The 21,480-nt window shown below is 56.9% G+C and overlaps 1 protein-coding gene across 1 annotated transcript in view; it reads right to left on the bottom strand.

The window, feature by feature from the left end:
* The window catches only part of LOC133349803 (integrin alpha-6-like), a 44,626-nt gene that overhangs the window by 10,956 nt on the left and 12,190 nt on the right, over positions 1–21,480 (bottom strand). Inside the window, 12 exon segments of the mRNA XM_061563574.1 lie at positions 200–312; positions 3,020–3,160; positions 3,567–3,736; positions 4,996–5,057; positions 5,895–5,981; positions 10,511–10,644; positions 11,604–11,692; positions 12,498–12,691; positions 13,246–13,453; positions 14,562–14,696; positions 15,464–15,725; positions 16,255–16,334. Coding sequence (XP_061419558.1) covers positions 200–312; positions 3,020–3,160; positions 3,567–3,736; positions 4,996–5,057; positions 5,895–5,981; positions 10,511–10,644; positions 11,604–11,692; positions 12,498–12,691; positions 13,246–13,453; positions 14,562–14,696; positions 15,464–15,725; positions 16,255–16,334 — 1,675 coding nt within the window.

Raw genomic sequence — 21,480 nt, 5'->3', positions numbered from 1 at the left:
GGTCACGGATGCTCTGGCGCCGCGCCGCGAGCACGTGGTGCGAACCCCAGCGCTGCTCTCGGCGTTGCAATTTTGATGCGAAGGGCCACCGCGTGCGCCGTAGAACGACAGAGTTGGCGGATTCGTCAACGTCTACCGGCTGGCGCGCGGGCACGCCGCGGTGCGGGCGCTGTGCGGGGGGTGGGGGGTCACTGCGTACGTTGGCAGCGGCTCGTAGGAGTTGTTGCCTCCAAATCGGCAGAAGAGGTGAGCCAGCTGCAGGTTGCTCTGGCAGATGTTGTCCAATCCACACCCATCCTTGGCGAAGTTTATCTGAGGACAGAGAACGCGTGGAGCTGAGCGGGGCTTTCCATGGAAGGTCCAGCAGCGCTGCACGAACACTGCAAAAACGCTGCACACACACCGCACACACGCCGCACAAACGCTGTGCATGCGCTACGTATGTGCGTTGCACATTTACATCAGCCAAATACTCTGAGCCCGCGACGTTGATTCTAAATGTGGAGGGAAAAACCGGAGGGCCTCGAACCCACGACCACCTACATACCAGGCAAGATAGTTAACATTTCGCCACAGCGGCGCCCAATGTATAGAAACTCCTCCCCTTGCCCCGTGCCGTTAGAGGAACGAGCCATGTTCAACGCTCCACCACTTGGCTTTGGACGGGGGGGTTGGCGTATCAACGAGCAGCACCTCGAGGTGTCCCTGGGTGAGTGGAGACCGCGGGGAGGGGGGGTGGGGGAGCACCGCAGAGGCAGTGGCTAGCGCAGGCCGTGATGGTGTGGAGGAGGCCGTGATGGCGTGGAGGAGGCCGTGATGGAGGGGAGGAGGCCGTGATGGCGTGGAGGAGGCCGTGATGGTGTGGAGGAGGCCGTGATCGCGTGGAGGAGGCCGTGATGGAGTGGAGGCGGCCGTGATGGTGTGGAGGAGGCCGTGATGGTGTGGAGGAGGCCGTGATGGAGTGGAGGAGGTCGTGATGGTGTGGAGGAGGCCGTGATGGAGTGGAGGAGGCCGTGATGGAGTGGAGGAGGCCGTGATGGCGGGGAGGAGGCCGTGATGGAGTGGAGGAGGCCGTGATGGAGTGGAGGAGGCCGTGATGGCGGGGAGGAGGCCGTGATGGAGTGGAGGAGGCCGTGATGGAGTGGAGGAGGCCGTGATGGAGTGGAGGAGGCCGTGATGGAGTGGAGGAGGCCGTGATGGTGTGGAGGAGGTCGTGATGAAGGGGAGGAGGCCGTGATGGTGTGGAGGAGGCCGTGATGGTGTGGAGGAGGCCGTGATGGTGTGGAGGAGGTCGTGATGAAGGGGAGGAGGCCGTGATGGTGTGGAGGAGGTCGTGATGAAGGGGAGGAGGCCGTGATGGTGTGGAGGAGGCCGTGATGGCGTGGAGGAGGCCGTGATGGTGTGGAGGAGGTCGTGATGGGAGGAGGCCGTGATGGTGTGGAGGAGGTCTGATGGGGAGGAGGCCGTGATGGAGTGGAGGAGGTCGTGATGGTGTGGAGGAGGTCGTGATGGTGTGGAGGAGGCCGTGATGGAGTGGAGGAGGTCGTGATGGTGTGGAGGAGGTCGTGATGGTGTGGAGGAGGCCGTGATGGCGTGGAGGAGGCCGTGATGGTGTGGAGGAGGTCGTGATGGAGTGGAGGAGGTCGTGATGGTGTGGAGGAGGCCGTGATGGTGTGGAGGAGGCCGTGATGGAGTGGAGGAGGCCGTGATGGAGTGGAGGAGGTCGTGATGAGGGGAGGAGGCCGTGATGGTGTGGAGGAGGCCGTGATGGTGTGGAGGAGGCCGTGATGGAGTGGAGGAGGTCGTGATGGAGTGGAGGAGGCCGTGATGGAGTGGAGGAGGCCGTGATGGTGTGGAGGAGGCCGTGATGGAGTGGAGGAGGCCGTGATGGAGTGGAGGAGGCCGTGATGGAGTGGAGGAGGCCGTGATGGAGTGGAGGAGGTCGTGATGGTGTGGAGGAGGCCGTGATGGTGTGGAGGAGGCCGTGATGGTGTGGAGGAGGCCGTGATGGTGTGGAGGAGGCCGTGATGGAGTGGAGGAGGTCGTGATGAAGTGGAGGAGGCCGTGATGGAGTGGAGGAGGCCGTGATGGAGTGGAGGAGGCCGTGATGGAGTGGAGGAGGCCGTGATGGAGTGGAGGAGGCCGTGATGGAGTGGAGGAGGTCGTGATGGTGTGGAGGAGGCCGTGATGGTGTGGAGGAGGCCGTGATGGTGTGGAGGAGGCCGTGATGGTGTGGAGGAGGCCATGATGGAGTGGAGGAGGCCGTGATGGAGTGGAGGAGGTCGTGATGAAGGGGAGGAGGCCGTGATGGTGTGGAGGAGGCCGTGATGGTGTGGAGGAGGCCGTGATGGAGTGGAGGAGGTCGTGATGGAGGGGAGGAGGCCGTGATGGTGTGGAGGAGGCCGTGATGGAGTGGAGGAGGCCGTGATGGAGTGGAGGAGGCCGTGATGGTGTGGAGGAGGCCGTGATGGTGTGGAGGAGGCCGTGATGGTGTGGAGGAGGCCGTGATGGTGTGGAGGAGGCCGTGATGGAGTGGAGGAGGTCGTGATGGAGGGGAGGAGGCCGTGATGGTGTGGAGGAGGCCGTGATGGAGTGGAGGAGGCCGTGATGGAGTGGAGGAGGCCGTGATGGTGTGGAGGAGGCCGTGATGGTGTGGAGGAGGCCGTGATGGTGTGGAGGAGGCCGTGATGGTGTGGAGGAGGCCGTGATGGAGTGGAGGAGGCCGTGATGGAGTGGAGGAGGCCATGATGGTGTGGAGGAGGCCGTGATGGAGTGGAGGAGGCCGTGATGGAGTGGAGGAGGCCGTGATGGAGTGGAGGAGGCCGTGATGGAGTGGAGGAGGCCATGATGGAGTGGAGGAGGCCGTGATGGAGTGGAGGAGGCCGTGATGGCGTGGAGGAGGCCATGATGGTGTGGAGGAGGCCGTGATGGAGTGGAGGAGGCCGTGATGGCGGGGAGGAGGTCGTGATGGAGTGGAGGAGGCCGTGATGGCGGGGAGGGCGTGTTGGCGGCGGCTCACATTGGTGGCGGAGGAGCTGGGCTTGAGCAAGTCGAGCACGGGCCTCTCCTGCCCCCCACTGGCTTGCCGCCGCCTGCGTGACCCCTGCAGCTTGTAGTCGAAGGAAACCTTGAGTGGCCTCAGCTTGTCCTTGATGTCGTCCTGCGGGAGAGGGAAGGGGGAGGGAGCTCAGCCGGGGGCAGCTTGCTAAACGAGCGCCGCATGCTCAGAGCATCGCAAACTCCTGGACATACGGCGCGTACGTCGCGACGCTGCTACGGCAGGGCGCGAGGACCAGGGAAACGCGCCGTGAGGCACCCACCGCCACCCAGCGTGCCGCCCAGCGTGTCGCCAATTGAAGTGAAAAACCCCAAACGACGCTTTGTGGGGTTGTTCTGAATCCATCAGTGACGGGACCCAGACCGTCACTGCGCTCGAGAGCCCTGCGTAACCACACGTGGCCGCCCGGCTTCGAGCGCAGGCTCTCCGCAGCGCGGGATTAGAATCTCCGGCGTGGAACGACGGCGCCCTCGCGGTGTCGCGGAGCCGCGTGCCGGCGCGAGCTCACCTTGATCTGCAGGGTGCGGCGGATGCACTTCTTGCTGTTCTGCCCTCCGAGGTCGACAAACCCCGAGGACTCGGCCTGCTGGGGCACCCCGGAGTCGTCCAGGAAGACGGCGCGTGGGCTCAGGCTGGCCTTGACGCGGTCCATGTCCACACTCGCCGTGAAGATGAGCCCTGAGCCGACACGCACGCAAGCAAGCACATACACGCACACACACGCACGCATACACGCATGCACACACGCATGCACACACGCACGCACACACACACTCACACACGACGCACACGCACGCACACACACACGCACACACGCACCAAACACGCACTCACACACGACGCACACGCACGCACACACACACACACGCATGTATGCATGCGCGCACACGCACCAGAACAAAGATCAGGGACAAAGATCCCCCGTGTAGCCTTTAGTCTTGACCGACTGTTGGGGCAAGTGCTCTACGTTTGCACCTCTGAAGGCTGGCACAGTGCACCAGGGGGTGGTGTGGCCAGCACCATGCCAAGCTGCCTTTGTCTCCCCAGTGCCAACGATCACGCACCGTGAGGGGTACTAATTTAAAGCCGAGTCGACCTAGGGGAGGCCCACGGCCGGTTCAGATATTCGTCACTGGCGTCGACCATGGTGTGGGAATTGAACTCGTGTCACTGGGTCCTCAGCGCACGAACATCACCGCGCTCCTGGTCAGCGCACGCGTACGCACGTGCACGCCATGCGCAACGAACACATCTAAGACGAGCGTGTGTGCCCTCCTGCGTCCGCAGGGGTACAACAACAACATCATCTACGTGCTATGAAGAAGGACCCATTGCCCCAATGGTTGAACGGCGTCAACGTTCACTTTACACCATTGGTACCTCATTTGCCAGTAAAAAAAATGATAATTGTTTTTTTACCCTTTTATCTGGCAACAAAACTGACACCTTTTTTACGAGGAGTCATGTTTGCATAGACCACAATACCTGCAGTCATAATGCAAACAAAAAACATAACTCTGATAATGTATGCACTGTCCTTGAAGTTGATTGGTCCACACCCGAGACAGCTTTCCTTAGAGCCCAGTCTCACATGGTGTTGGACCAGATGACGAAAAAAGGCGCACAACTCAAAAACAATGCACCATCAGAGTATGAGAGCTGGGGGTAAGCATTTACACCATTGGAACCTCATTTGCCAGTAAAAATATGATAATAGTTTTTTTACCCTTTTATCTGGCAACAAAACTGACACCTTTTTTACGAGGAGTCATGTTTGCATTATGACTGCAGGTATTGTGGTCTATGCAAACATGACTCCTCGTAAAAAAGGTGTCAGTTTTGTTGCCAGATAAAAGGGTAAAAAAACTATTATCAACGTTCACTTTGTTTGTTTGTTTATTCCTGCGGCGAGTCGAGTGCAGTGCGGGCGCTCTTACGGGTGCCGGGGCTGGACGTGGGGTTGTTGCCCTGGTAGGTGAAGCAGGCGTCAATGTTGGCGCTGCGGGGCACAGCGGGCAGAGGGGGCACAGCGGGGGCGCACACGCGTGTTAGGCGGGGGGCGCACACGCATGTTAGGCGGGGGGCGCACACGCGTGTTACGCCGGGGGTGGGCGCGTGTCACGCAGCTCCACGGGAAAACCGCTGCCGCCCCCCGGGCACCGTCGCGATTCTCGGCCCCGCGCTTCGACGTCCACGCCGCCAGGCGCCGCCGTCGCTCACAACCCCCCCCCCCCCCCCTCGTTGGGTGAACGCCCCTGGCCCTTGAGGCCGAGGTTCCGAGACGCCTGCGAGTCGCGGGGTTGCGTAGTGTCCCGCTCGCCGCTCGAATCTCGGACACGCGCTCCAAAGCCCTGTCAATTCTTACCCAGGGAGGCGCAGCAGCGCCGTTGCTTTTAAAGACGCCGTGACGCGCGTGCAAACAGCCGTGGCGACAGGACCGCACTCGGACAGCCGGCGACAAACTGTGCGGCACGCTCGATCGCGTGGCCTTGCGGGAGCCTCGGTACCGACAAAGTTAATTTTAGTTTTGGTTTTCCCTCCGGTTTTGTGTTGATGACGTACACCACGCACGCCATCGGAGCGGCAAAGGGTTAATTGGGGAGCACAACAACAGCAGCAGCAGCGGCGGCGGTAGCCGTCGCCCCCTCGCCCCCACGGACGGAGAGAACTTGGCAAGGACCCTCGTGAAGAAGAAACTCCTCGCCGGGTGCACGAGCGGAGTCGAGGAATAGCGACGACAACAACAGCACGACGCGGCGCTCTGTAACGGCACGACAGACGAGGGGCACGATGCGCCGCTCGTCGGCATGGCGCCACCGCCCCGACCACCGCTCACCAGGTGTGCGGGCCGCAGTTCTTCTCGTTGATGTTGATGTCCATGGGCTTGTTGATCACCGTTTCTATGCTCACCACGGGCCGTGACCTAAAAGCCCCCCCCCCCATGGCGACAAACACAAAGCGGCCACGAAGAGGTGAGGAAACAGCAACACGCCCCCCCCACACCCCCCACGCCCCCCACCACCCACCTCTACTCCCCTGTGCCCCCTCCCGCGGCTCTCACGCCAACGCTAGACAACCTCACGCCACTCCGTCATATTCGCCACGGTGGCTCGGAGATGTTAACTACCTCGCCTGGTACGCAGGAGGTTGTGGATTCGATCCCGACCCTGACGCCTGCTGCTGTCTATTTGGAGTTTGCAGTGTTTCTCTCTCTCATCATCATCACAGTGGCTATGAAATGTTAACTACCTCGCCTGGTATACAGGAGGTCGTGAATTCGATCCCTACCCTGACGCCTGCTGCTGTATATTTGCAGTTTACGTCTCTCTCCCCGTGGTCACAGCAATTTTTCTCTGGGTCCAACCCCATTTTCCCCTCCACATTTAGGATTAACGTCACTCGTTCAGAGCATTTGGCTACTGATGTAAATTTCTACGCGATAAGCCACTTCGTTTGAGCTCTCATTTGTGATTGTCAGTTCGCTTCTAAAAAAGAGCTACACAGCCCAGTGGGCCTTACCTGCTAAGATTACAAATAATTACGTTGTGTTGTTTATTCCTAGGCAATGCTCATTTTTGTTTATGTTTTTATTATTTTTTGAACCTATCCACGTGACTTTACCAAAAGACCCAACGAATGTGATGCTTATACGGTTAAGAAACGTTTCTGATTTGCTCAATTTGTATTTTTGGGCTTTCTACTGCGCCGAGTAAAGGTGCAGCCGTGCAGCCTCTCGCTCGCAGCAGCGCTGGCGGAGAACTTCCACTGGGGAACCCCTCCAATGCTCTATTTGTTGTTTAGTTTGTTGTCGTTCTCCCCCCTCCACCTCCGTTTAGCACGGTTGGCTACGCACGGTGCGTAAGAAGTTCAACGTACACCCCACATACATACACACACACACACCACACACATACACCACATACATACACCACACACACACACCACATACACACACACACCACACACACACCACACACACCACATACATACACCACACACACACACCACATACACACACACACACCACACACACCACATACATACACCACACACACACACCACATACACACACCCCACATACACAGCACACCACACACACCACATACATACACACACACCACATACATACACACACACACCACATACACACACCACATACACACACCCCACACACACCACACACACACCACACACACACACCAAATACATACACACCACACACACACCACCACACACGCACATACACACACACACACCACACACACACACACACCACATATATACACACCACATACACACACACACACCACACACACCACATACATACACACACACCACACACACCACATACATACACACACACACCACACACACACCACATACACACACCACACACACCACACACACACACACAGCACACACACCACACACACACACCAAATACATACACACCACACACACACACCACATACACACATACACACACACACACCACACACACACACCACATACATACTCACCACATACATACACACACACCACACACATCACATACACACACACACCACATACACAGCACACACCACACACACACCACGTACACACACCACACACACCCCACATACATACACCACACACACATACACAGCACACACACACCCCACACACACACACACCACATACACCACACACACCACATACATACACACACCACATACACCACATACACCACACACACCACATACACCACACACACCACATACACACACACACATACCACATACACACACCACACACACAACACACACACATACACACACACCACATACACACACACACCACACACACACACCACATACACCACACACACACCACATACATACACAGCACACACACCCCACACACACACACACATACACACACACACACCACATACACACACACCACACACACCACATACACACACACCACATACACCACACACCACACACACCACATACACACACACACCCCACATACACACACACACACCACACACACACACATACACATACCACATACACCACACACCACCACACATACACAGCACACACACACCCACACACACACACCACATACACACACACACCACATACACACACACACCACATACATACACCCCACATACATACACCACACACACATACACAGCACACACACACCCCACACACAACACCACATACACACACACACACACCACATACACACACACCACATACATACACAACACCACATACATACACACACCACACACACACACCACTCACACCACACACACCACACACACAGCACACACCACATACATACAAACACCACACACACACACCACTCACACCACATACACAGCACACACACACCACACACACCACACACACCACACACACAGCACACACACACCACACACACACACACCACATACACACCACACACACCACACACACACAGACACACACCACACACACACAGACACACACCACACACACACCACACACACACCACACACACCACACACCACACACACACACCACACACACACACACACCACACACCACACACACACACCACACACACACACACACCACACACACACACCACATACATACACACACCACACACACACACACCACATACATACACACACCCACCACATACACACACCACACATACACACACACCACACATACATACACACACACCACACACACACACCACACACACACCACACACACACACCACACACCACACACACACACCACATACACCACACACCACACACACCACATACATACACACTCCACATACACCACATACACCACACACACCACATACACCACATACACCACCCACACCGCATACACCACACACACACCACACACACACACCACACACACACCCCACACACACACACACACCACATGCATACACTACACACACACCACACACACCACACACACACACACCACACACACACACCACACACACACACCACACACACACCACATACACAGCACACACACCACACACACACACCACACACACACCACATACACACACCACACACACACACCACATGCATACACTACACACACACCACATGCATACACTACACACACACACACACACCACACACACACACACCACACACACACACCACACACACACACACCCCACACACACACACCACATGCATACACTACACACACACCACACACACACACCACACACACACACACCACACACACACACCACACACACACACCACACACACACACCACACACACACCACATACACAGCACACACACCACACACACACACCACACACACACCACATACACACACCACACACACACACCACATGCATACACTACACACACACCACATGCATACACTACACACACACACACCACACACCAACCACACACACCACACAACACCACACCACACCACACCACACACCACACACACCACATGCATACACTACACACACACCACACACACACACACCACACACACACACCACACACACACACCACACACACACAGCACACACACACCCCACACACACACACACACCACACACACACACCACATGCATACACTACACACACACCACACACACACACCACACACACACCACACACACACACACACACCACACACACACACCACACACACACACCACACACACACACCACACACACACACACACCACACACACACACCACACACACACCCCACACACACACACCACATGCATACACTACACACACACCACACACACACACCACACACACACACACCACATACAATGGGTTCTTAGGCCTCCAATTCCGAACTGGCCGGAGGTCTTCCAAGAGGTGGGAAGTACGCACACTTGACCCCAACACACGCGACCGACTAAACTTACGAACACCGCTTGAACTCGTGCCCATCACCCGTAGTCCCCGAGTCCAGACCAAGTCCTCTCGCTGGTCGCTACCGCCTGGGGACGTCATCGCTGCCGAGCTCCCTACTCCCCTATGTGGCCAATACCAGTGAATAACGCGGCAACCCTTTGGAAACGAGCGGGAGTTGTGGTACAATCCTCTCTCATCACCCATACAAATATTTCGCTGTGTAATTAAATGCTTTGCTACTTTCGGGGTGGTACCAACACGTGTCTGTGTGCGTGCCCCGTGTCTGTGTGCGTGCCCCGTGTCTGTGTGCGTGCCCCGCGTCTTTGTGCGTGCCCCGCGTCTGTGTGCGTGCCCCGCGTCTGTGTGCGTGCCCCGCGTCTGTGTGCGTGCCCCGCGTCTGTGTGCGTGCCCCGTGTCTGTGTGTGTACCCTGTGTCTGTGTGCGTGCCCTGGCCGCGGTACGACAGCGGTGATGGCAGTGCCCCCAACGTGATGGCGGCAGCGGCGGTGCCCGCACCTGATGATGGCCACCTGCTCGGACAGCGAGCCCACGGCGATGTCGGGGTAGCTGTTGCCGTCCACGTCGATGCCGCCCACCAGCGAGTAGCCAAAGAATCTGATGGGGCTCGAGAAGGCCTCGCCCTCGATCACCTACAGCAGCAGCGCCCCCAACGAAAGGCCCCCCGGGGTTAATGATCGCGGTTCGTTCGTTTGGGCGGATGCGTCGTGAACCCACGCGAACAAGACGTGCCAGTTGGTTACCGCAGGCGGTCTACGGTTTACGACGTTTATATGAAGCCACCATGGACCGATTGACTTCACTAAAACTACATCGCCTGGTATACAGGAGGTCGCGGGTTCGATCCTGGCCTGCTGTAAATTTGAAGTTTGCGGTATCTCTCTCCCCGTGGCCGCGTGGACTTTTCTCCGGGTCCTCCGGTTTTTCCCTCCACATTTAGAATCGACGTCGCGCGTTCAGAGTATTTGGCTTTTATATAGTTCCACACGATAAGTCATTTGATTGGGCTATCGTTTTTGGCCAGGTCGCTGAAAAAGAGCTATATGGCTCAGTGGGCCTTGCCTGGTGAAATCAAAACAATTGTAAACAGTTTAGTTAAAAATTGTGGAGAAGTCTTCCCGTTTCCTCGTTTCTTAAAATGGAGTAAGGCGACGGTCGCAATAACATTGGTCGCGAAAATCCGACACGTGCTACAGAGGCTCGCGATTCAAAATAAATTGGGACGACAACGATTTGGATCGGCACGCCCTCGTTAATATCATCGCCATCTCCGGACCTCCCTAGTACAGCACACCGGTGTGTTGGAGAGCCACAACACACCGGTGTGCTGTACTAGTGACAAATTGGCACGTTCTGTTTACGTGACAACCCTTACTAGTTGGCTGTACCGGGTGTTGGCGAGTTTAACGACACATTTATATATTCACGCGATCTAACCCAAAAAACCTCTAATATTGAGAATTATCCTTGCAGGGAGGGGAGGGGGGTGGAGTCAGGGATGTGCACAGCCGGTACGGTGACACGAATCCGGAAACAGTGCAACGCTTGATTGCTTTGGTCACGTCACGATGGGCGAGTGTAGGATCGTCACCTGGGTGGCTTTCGGATTGAGCCCCTGCGAGCCTCCGTGGTAGATGAAGACCTTTCCAAGGCCGTCGTACGGAGCTCCCACCGCCACATCTGCAGGCGGCGGAGGTGGCGATTACGCGCGCAAAGAGAGAGAGAGAAAAGAGACGAGCACAATCGTCATCGTCGCACTCCGTCCGTGACGCGTTTCTCTCGTTGGGTTCAGAGGCGCCGGGGAAACCGCAAGCTGAGCTAGAGGGCGGGCAGGAGAGGCGTCAACAATTGCCCGAGCTCTCTGGCCCTACATTTGGATGTTTAGTGTGTATGCATGTGGGAGGAAAGTGGAGTACCAGGAACCCCCCCGCCCCCCGTGCGGTTAGAACGCCGATCAAAATCGTCCCACTTGCTGTGTCTGGCACACCCTTGCCGAAGGCAGGATGATGGCGACATCGCAGCATCGAAGATTTGGGAAGTTTCACAAATGTGGTCGATCCTCCAAACCCTCACTACCTGCATGGTGCAGCGCCTGGCCACACCACGCATCCCTGCAAGAACATCCTCGCTCCGAGGGTGGCGGGATGTTAACTACCTCGCCTGGTATGCAGGAGATTGTGAGTTCGATCCCAACCATGACGCTTGTTGTATAATTGTTGTTTGCATGTCTCCCTCCCCGTGGTCGCGTGGATTTTTCTCCGGAGTTTCTCCCTCCACATTCAGAATCAACATCACGCGTTTAGAGTGTTTGGCCACGATACATTTCCACGCGATGATGATGAGCCGCTTCGTTGAGCTATCATTTGCGATAGCCACGTCGCGTCTGGAAAATACCTACACGTAAATAGTTTATCGTTTAAAAAATAAATAGTTTGCAGGCGTCCCCGCAGACAAATGGTTTGCACCATGGCGGCGACGGACGCACCGGGAAATCCGTCCTGGTTGAGGTCGCCCACGGCGGCCACGCAGAGGCCGAACATCGACGCCGTGGTGCCGTTGAGGCGCAGGTGGTACTGGACGTCGAAGTGCCCGTTCTTGTTGAGGTAGACGTAGGCCGCGCCGCCGATGTGCTCCTTGATGTCAAAGAACTGCGGCGCTCCCACCACCAGGTCCTTCCAGCTGCGCGGAGCGAGGGACACGCGGGAGAGGGGGGGGGGATCATGAGTCGTCTTGTGTCAAGTCTCCCCCGTTGTACGTGTCTATACGTAGCGGGAGTGGTGGTGTAGCGGTCAGAGCAGTACTGCGCTACTGAAGCGATGGCGTCACCGGGGGTTCGATTCCCGCTCAAGGACACCAACGACATCAGTGGCGATTATCCAAACCGGTTCTGGGCCTCCCCTAGGTCGATTCGGCCTCAAATGAGGACCCAGTGCGGTGTGTAAAACAACGCCGCTTAGGGAGACAAAGGCCCACTGAGCAACCTCTGTTTCAGAAGCGATCTGTCCCCAAATGATAGCTCAACGAAGTGGATTATCGCGTGGAAATGAACAGCGCACAACTACTCTCAACGTGCGATGTTGATTCTAAATGTGGAGGGAAAAACCGGAGGACCTGGGTAGAAATCCACGCGAGTGAAGAGAAGGTGACTGAGCACCAGCAAGTGGAGCGAGCGACCGGTATGGCCGGAGTCACCGGAGCGGCCTGCGCTGCGCTGCGCCGAGCGCGGGACCGACCCGTCGTTGTTGATGTCCACGAGGGCCACGTCGTAGCCGAAGGAGGAGGCGAGCTGCTCGCCGTAGAGGACCTGCTCACGCTCCATGCTGCTCGGCGGGCTGATCTTGAGGAAGAGCACGGCGCCCGTGTGGTTGGCGCGCGGCGCTCCCGCCACGAACGTCTCGCGGTCCTTGTCCGTGACGCCGATGCCCGACTCCATGGAGAAGCCTGCGTCACAGGCAAACGGCGCGGCCTCTCACTCGCGACTCGCGGTCTTCAGCAAGTGCCCACGTCGGCCGTGGTCTATCCACTGCCGGACGAAGGCCTTTACTACCCGCCGCCAACCGCGACCACCGCCACCACCCCTCGCGATTCGACCTCACGATGCGACGATCTATCCGGTGCCTGCATGCTCATCGTGGCTTATCGTGTGGAAGTTTATGGCAGCAGCCATTTGCAACGTTCTTATCCACCCCTTCTGGACATCTGTGACAAAAAGCTTCATAGCTCATCGAATTCCCCCACTATAAATACTGATTCTGATTTATTCTCAACGCGTGATGTTGATTCTAAATGTGGAGGGAAGAACCGCAGGACCCGGAAAAAAATCCACGCGACCACGGAGAGAGAGAGACACGCAAACTGCAAATATACAGGGTCGTGGTCTGGATCGAACCCACGACTTCCTGTTTACTAGGTGAGGTAGTTAGCATCTCGCCACCATCGCACCCCATGTTCTCCCATCCATGTGTTCCGCCCCTTATCGATGCCATTCCTAGGATGCATCTCTCCATTCTTTTTCTTTGCTTTGCACAGCTGTAGACGTTTGTCCGATAGTTTTGGTTAAACACTAAACCTTAAACGTGTCCTCCAGACACGAGCATGCGCATCGTATAGGCGCGTGCCACGTCAGCGCACGCGCGCGTGTAATACAGCGCGTAGACGTTGGGGAAACGGCGCGTTGTTCAAAAGCCATTTCCTGCTGCGCAAACGACCACAGGGGCGTTTGGTGCTCGTCCCCAGTTTGCAGCCCTGAGCCAGCGGTGGAAATTCCACTCACCTATGGCGGGGGCCGAGTCTGTTCCACAGGGCAGTCGCCCGGCCACCCACGGCTCCTCGCTGAGCCGGGAGGAGGGGTGGGGTGGGGGCCTCCTCGATGGGGAGGAGCACCCCCCCACCCGCCCCCCCCCCTCCAAGGTTTACTAGGTGGGTGGGGGGGGGGATTACCCGGGGGGGGGGGGAGTTTCCCCGGCGGGGAGGAGTGCACCCCCCCTTCCCAGAGTTTCCCGGGGGGGTGGGGGTGGAGGGGAGGGGGGTGTGTGGGGGGGGTGGTTACCCAGGTAACTGTTCTGCTCCACGGGGACGTCGTTGCCGTTCTTGATGCGCTCGTCGCCCGTCTCGTAGGGGCCGTCGTTGAGCACCTCGCCCCGCTCCACCAGCGTCAGGTTGATGGCGTCCACGTGCACCACGCCTGGCACGCGCGCACGCCACACGCACACGCGCACGCACGCACACACCACACACACACGCACACACCACACACACACGCACACACCACACACACACGCACACACACGCACACACACACGCACACACACGCACACACACGCACACATACACACACACCACACACACGCACACACACACCACACACACACACCACACACGCATGCGTAAGCCGGATACAGAGCTTCTCCGGCGGGTGACTCACAGACGCAAGCGAACCCGGACCGCCGGGCCTCGACTGGTACCTTTGTGTGTGTACGTGTGTGTGTGTGATGTGTGGTGTGTGTGTGTGTGGTGTTTGTGTGATGTGTGTGGTGTGTGTGTGATGTGTGTACGTGTGTGTACGTGTGTGTGTGTGGTGTGTGTGTGGTGTGTGTGGTGTGTGTGTGGTGTGTGTACGTGTGTGTACGTGTGTGTGTGTGGTGTGTGTGTGGTGTGTGTAGGGTACCGTGTGTGTGTGTGGTGTGTGTGTTGGTGATGTGTTGGTGTTTTGTGTGAGGTGTGGAACGGTGTGGGTGTACGTTTATGTGTGTACGTTTAACTTCCCTCGCACCACCGTACGTAGCCAACTCCGCTAATCGGAGCTGCAGGGGAAGGACAACAAACTATGGGTCTCCATATGACGAGTCTATGGGTCTATGTGGCGAGCCCATGTATGTACACACGTTGAACCTCTTCCGCACCACCCACGTGGCCGACCGCGTTCACGCGAGGCTGCAACGGCGCACGTACCGCGCCAGTAGTAGGAGCCGACGGCGCCCGAGTAGAGGTAGTGGGTGTCGTGCGTGAAGCCCGCGTCGAGGCCCTGCTGGCAAACGCCGAACCACTCGTGCGTGGCGGCGCGCCCATCGCAGAAGTGGTACTGTCCGCCGTGGATCGGGTCCCTGGTCTTGTCGCGCAGGTCCTGGTCGAGGAGGTAGCAGCGGCCGATGAGGCTGCGCGACTCCGACACCTGCCCCACGTTGCTCCGCACCTCGTAGCGGTGGGCACATACCTGTGACCCAGAAAAATAAAAAAAAGATCAACCCCGTGTAGCCTCGGCGAGTCTCGTCTGTCTTGGGGTGACGCAGAGAGAGCCGCTGAGGATCGTCCGACATGGCATGGGCTTGTTGCGGCCTCGTGCTCCACAGTGAGTGAAGAGGAGTGAGTCAGTAAGTCTGCGTGGCGTCAGTGGGTGGCCAGCGTCGCGCCCGGCCACCGACGTTTACACACCGCACCGGGTACTCATTTAGGGCTGAGTCGACCTCGGTGAGGCCCGGGACCGCTGAGATAATCGTCACCGGTGTTAATGGCCTTGAGCTGGAATCGAACTCGGGTTGCCGGGGTTCGTAGCGTGGCATAGCGCTAACCGTTGTACCACCGCTACCCGCACGACCGAGGGCAGAGCACCACACGCAGCTCAGTCGCCACCTCTCGTTGGGCATTGCACAGGGCAGCGATAGGGGGCAATGCCGCCATGCCACTGGGCGGTGTCACACGGTGAGGGTGAATGCCGCCGTGCCACTCCGTGGTTGTGTATTTACCACGACTTTGCCACCGACCCCAGAGCTCCGCACAACCGATCCCAGCCACTGGTCTTGCTTGGACTCCTTGGACGGGTCGTCTGCGGTTGGGGGGGGGGCAGCGAGAGAGCGACGGTGACGAGGTCAGTGCGGTGACCTCGCGTGCGGTGACCTCGTCACCGCAATGGAGATGGCACCGGCAGCAGGGTCTCAACGCCCCGTGGGGATGGAGATGTAAGCTAAGGTGCACGCGTGCGTGTGTGCGTTTTAAGGTGTATGCGTCTGTTGAACTTCTTTCGCACTCTACGATCGCTTGCACGCTTAAAGCGCGCCTCCAATTCGCACGGTTGGCTAAGTACGTTGCGAAAGGAGTTCAAACGTGCACACACGTACCGCGCGCGCGTTTCAAATCAGTCAGTTGGGATGGCACGTGGCCAATCATCGCCCCCCTACTGGCGGACTCGTGACCAATCCGCGGGCTCAGTGCGGGGTCATTCTCGTGCCACACGGCCATCGCTGCCACTCGGGGGGTGCTCTTTTTCAATATTTGGAGCCTTGAGTAATTTGGCTGCCATAGGTTTGCACACGACGACGGGAAGCCAATACGTCGAGACGTCATTTGCGATGGCCAGGCCGCTTCTGAAAAAAGAGCTCTTACGGCTCACTGGTGGGCCTTAGCAGGTAAAATAAAAAATATAGTTTTAAATATTATGAGACCTCCTTTGCCAGTAGCAAGATATAGTAATATGTTTTTACCCTTATATCTGGCACCAAAACTGACACCTTTATACAAGGGATCATGTTTGCAATCACTAGAACACAAGCAGCCAAAATGTAAAAAAAAGAGACAACTCTGATAATGATATGCACTGTCCTTGAAATTGATTGGGCCACACCAGTGGAGACTTGGCTCTAAGAAAAGCCGTCTCGGGTGTGGACCAATCAATTTCAAGCACAGTGCATATCATTATCAATTTTTACCCACTTCCCAATGTGGTATCGACTGCAAACTTGGTATACTTATGTCATACTGATGACAATACTATATTCTATCATAAAAAATATAAAAAAAGTATTTTAAACATTCATTTATATATGTTATGTTTCGGCTTGGGCCTAATTGTCCACACTCAACTGGCAAGCTTCGGGGCCACTTCCTGGACTTCTGCCATTACGAGTTGGGTACATTTCATTAAAGCGTGTTTTTTATAAAGTATTTTTAAATATTACTTATCTTTGTACTGTTCGCCTTTTGGCATTCTTTGCACGAAATAGTGCGATAGAAATGAAGACTGGATTGAATGATTATCTGGCTTAACACTGGTGGGACTAGGCCATAAAGAAGGCCATCTCTGGTGTAGGCTGATCAGTTTCAAAGACAATGCCCATATCTTTTCAGAGCATGTATGTTTGAATGTTTTTCCACAAGCACATGTGGTTAATGAGGACTTGACGCTACAAAATGTATTTATTTGGTGTTTGAGCACCTCCTGTTTTATCGACAGAAATGGTAAATACCTATTCTTATTTTCATACGTTAATCTTTTGCACATTATTTTATGATATTGTTCGTTTCACGAGCGAACACCTTCATTTAACTTTGTTGCACCCTGCCCACCTGCGGCAACGATCACTTTAAATGTCCCGGCAGCGCGTCTTATCCCTCCGCGTCACTCGTACGGCCATCGCAAACCAAGTCGGCCTCGTAAGAGATCCCGACCTCGACTCACACTCACAACTGGTCACGTGAACTCTCTCGCGACTCAGAGAGCTCTAAGTGGAAATGCTGAGTCTCAGAGTGCAACAGAAATACATTTCGTGGTAGGTGGAGGGATGGGGAGGGGTGGGGGTGAAACCAAAGGGGCCTCATCAGCGTGCGCGACCAGCGGGACGTGGCGTCGCGTGGCTGGTGTCATTGAGGGAGGGAGAGTGGCTGGTGTCATTGAGGGAGGGAGAGTGGCTGGTGTCATTGAGGGAGGGAGAGTGGCTGGTGTCATTGAGGGAGGGAGAGTGGCTGGTGTCATTGAGGGAGGGAGAGTGGCTGGTGTCATTGAGGGAGGGAGAGTGGCTGGTGTCATTGAGGGAGGGAGAGTGGCTGGTGTCATTGAGGGAGGGAGAGTGGCTGGTGTCATTGAGGGAGGGAGAGTGGCTGGTGTCATTGAGGGAGGGAGAGTGGCTGGTGTCATTGAGGGAGGGAGAGTGGCTGGTGTCATTGAGGGAGGGAGAGTGGCTGGTGTCATTGAGGGAGGGAGAGTGGCTGGTGTCATTGAGGGAGGGAGAGTGGCTGGTGTCATTGAGGGAGGGAGAGTGGCTGGTGTCATTGAGGGAGGGAGAGTGGCTGGTGTCATTGAGGGAGGGAGAGTGGCTGGTGTCATTGAGGGAGGGAGAGGGCTGGTGTCATTGAGGGAGGGAGTGGCTGGTGTCCTGGGAGGGAGAGTGGCTGTGTCATTGAGGGAGGGAGAGTGGCTGGTGTCATTGAGGGAGGGAGAGTGGCTGGTGTCATTGAGGGAGGGAGAGTGGCTGGTGTCATTGAGGGAGGGAGAGTGGCTGGTGTCATGAGGGAGGGAGAGTGGCTGGTGTCATTGAGGGAGGGAGAGTGGCTGGTGTCATTGAGGGAGGGAGAGTGGCTGGTGTCATTGAGGGAGGGAGAGTGGCTGGTGTCATTGAGGGAGGGAGAGTGGCTGGTGTCATTGAGGGAGGGAGAGTGGCTGTTGTCATTGAGGGAGGGAGAGTGGCTGGTGTCATTGAGGGAGGGAGAGTGGCTGGTGTCATTGAGGGAGGGAGAGTGGCTGGTGTCATTGAGGGAGGGAGAGTGGCTGGTGTCATTGAGGGAGGGAGAGTGGCTGGTGTCATTGAGGGAGGGAGAGTGGCTGGTGTCATTGAGGGAGGGAGAGTGGCTGGTGTCATTGAGGGAGGGAGAGTGGCTGGTGTCATTGAGGGAGGGAGAGTGGCTGGTGTCATTGAGGGAGGGAGAGTGGCTGGTGTCATTGAGGGAGGGAGAGTGGCTGGTGTCATTGAGGGAGGGAGAGTGGCTGGTGTCATTGAGGGAGGGAGAGTGGCTGGTGTCATTGAGGGAGGGAGAGTGGCTGGTGTCATTGAGGGAGGGAGAGTGGCTGGTGTCATTGAGGGAGGGAGAGTGGCTGGTGTCATTGAGGGAGGGGAGAGTGGCTGGTGTCATTGAGGGAGGGAGAGTGGCTGGTGTCATTGAGGGAGGGAGAGTGGCTGGTGTCATTGAGGGAGGGAGAGTGGCTGGTGTCATTGAGGGAGGGAGAGTGGCTGGTGTCATTGAGGGAGGGAGAGTGGCTGGTGTCATTGAGGGAGGGAGAGTGGCTGGTGTCATTGAGGGAGGGAGAGTGGCTGGTGTCATTGAGGGAGGGAGAGTGGCTGGTGTCATTGAGGGAGGGAGAGTGGCTGGTGTCATTGAGGGAGGGAGAGTGGCTGGTGTCATTGAGGGAGGGAGTGGCTGTGTCATTGAGGGAGGGAGAGTGGCTGGTGTCATTGAGGGAGGGAGAGTGGCTGGTGTCATTGAGGGAGGGAGAGTGGCTGGTGTCATTGAGGGAGGGAGAGTGGCTGGTGTCATTGAGGGAGGGAGAGTGGCTGGTGTCATTGAGGGAGGGAGAGTGGCTGGTGTCATTGAGGGAGGGAGAGTGGCTGGTGTCATTGAGGGAGGGAGAGTGGCTGGTGTCATTGAGGGAGGGAGAGTGGCTGGTGTCATTGAGGGAGGGAGAGTGGCTGGTGTCATTGAGGGAGGGAGAGTGGCTGGTGTCATTGAGGGAGGGAGAGAGTGGCTGGTGTCATTGAGGGAGGGAGAGTGGCTGGTGTCATTGAGGGAGGGAGAGTGGCTGGTGTCATTGAGGGAGGGAGAGTGGCTGGTGTCATTGAGGGAGGGAGAGTGGCTGGTGTCATTGAGGGGGAGTGGGTGCATGGAGGGAGGGAGAGTGGCTGGTGTCATTGAGGGAGGGAGAGTGGCTGGTGTCATTGAGGGAGGGAGAGTGGCTGGTGTCATTGAGGGAGGGAGAGTGGCTGGTGTCATTGAGGGAGGGAGAGTGGCTGGTGTCATTGAGGGAGGGAGAGTGGCTGGTGTCATTGAGGGAGGGAGAGTGGCTGGTGTCATTGAGGGAGGGAGAGTGGCTGGTGTCATTGAGGGAGGGAGAGTGGCTGGTGTCATTGAGGGAGGGAGAGTGGGCTGGTGTCATTGAGGGAGGGAGAGTGGCTGGTTGTCATTGAGGGAGGGGAGAGTGGCTGGTGTCATTGAGGGAGGGAGAGTGGCTGGTGTCATTGAGGGAGGGAGAGTGGCTGGTGTCATTGAGGGAGGGAGAGTGGCTGGTGTCATTGAGGGAGGGAGAGTGGCTGGTGTCATTGAGGGAGGGAGAGTGGCTGGTGTCATTGAGGGAGGGAGAGTGGCTGGTGTCATTGAGGAGGGAGAGTGGCTGGTGTCATTGAGGGAGGGAGAGTGGCTGGTGCATTGAGGGAGGGAGAGTGGCTGGTGTCATTGAGGGAGGGAGAGTGGCTGGTGTCATTGAGGGAGGGAGAGTGGCTGGTGTCATTGAGGGAGGGAGAGTGGCTGGTGTCATTGAGGGAGGGAGAGTGGCTGGTGTCATTGAGGGAGGGAGAGTGGCTGGTGTCATTGAGGGAGGGAGAGTGGCTGGTGTCATTGAGGGAGGGAGAGTGGCTGGTGTCATTGAGGGAGGGAGAGTGGCTGGTGTCATTGAGGGAGGGAGAGTGGCTGGTGTCATTGAGGGAGGGAGAGTGGCTGGTGTCATTGAGGGAGGGAGAGTGGCTGGTGTCATTGAGGGAGGGAGAGTGGCTGGTGTCATTGTAGGAGGGAGAGTAGGCTGGTGCATTGAGGGAGGGAGAGTGCGTGTGTCATTGAGGGAGGGAGAGTGGCTGGTGTCATTGAGGGAGGGAGAGTGGCTGGTGTCATTGAGGGAGGGAGAGTGGCTGTGTCATTGAGGGAGGGAGAGTGCTGGTGTCATTGAGGGAGGGAGAGTGGCTGGTGTCATTGGAGGGCGGGAGAGTGGCTGGTGTCATTGAGGGAGGGAGAGTGGCTGGTGTCATTGAGGGAGGAGAGTGGCTGGTGTCATGAGGGAGGGAGAGTGGCTGTTGTCATTGAGGGAGGGAGAGTGGCTGGTGGTCATTGAGGGAGGGAGAGTGGCTGGTGTCATTGAGGGAGGGAGAGTGGCTGGTGTCATTGAGGGAGGGAGAGTGGCTGGTGTCATTGAGGGAGGGAGAGTGGCTGGTGTCATT

Source organism: Lethenteron reissneri, chromosome 31 (genome assembly GCF_015708825.2).
Source record: "Lethenteron reissneri isolate LAM-NWPU_2019-01 chromosome 31, ASM1570882v1, whole genome shotgun sequence".
Taxonomy (NCBI): Eukaryota; Metazoa; Chordata; class Hyperoartia; order Petromyzontiformes; family Petromyzontidae; genus Lethenteron; species Lethenteron reissneri.
The sequence above is the reverse complement of the archived record's forward strand: the minus strand, read 5'-3'. Positions and strand labels throughout refer to the sequence as shown.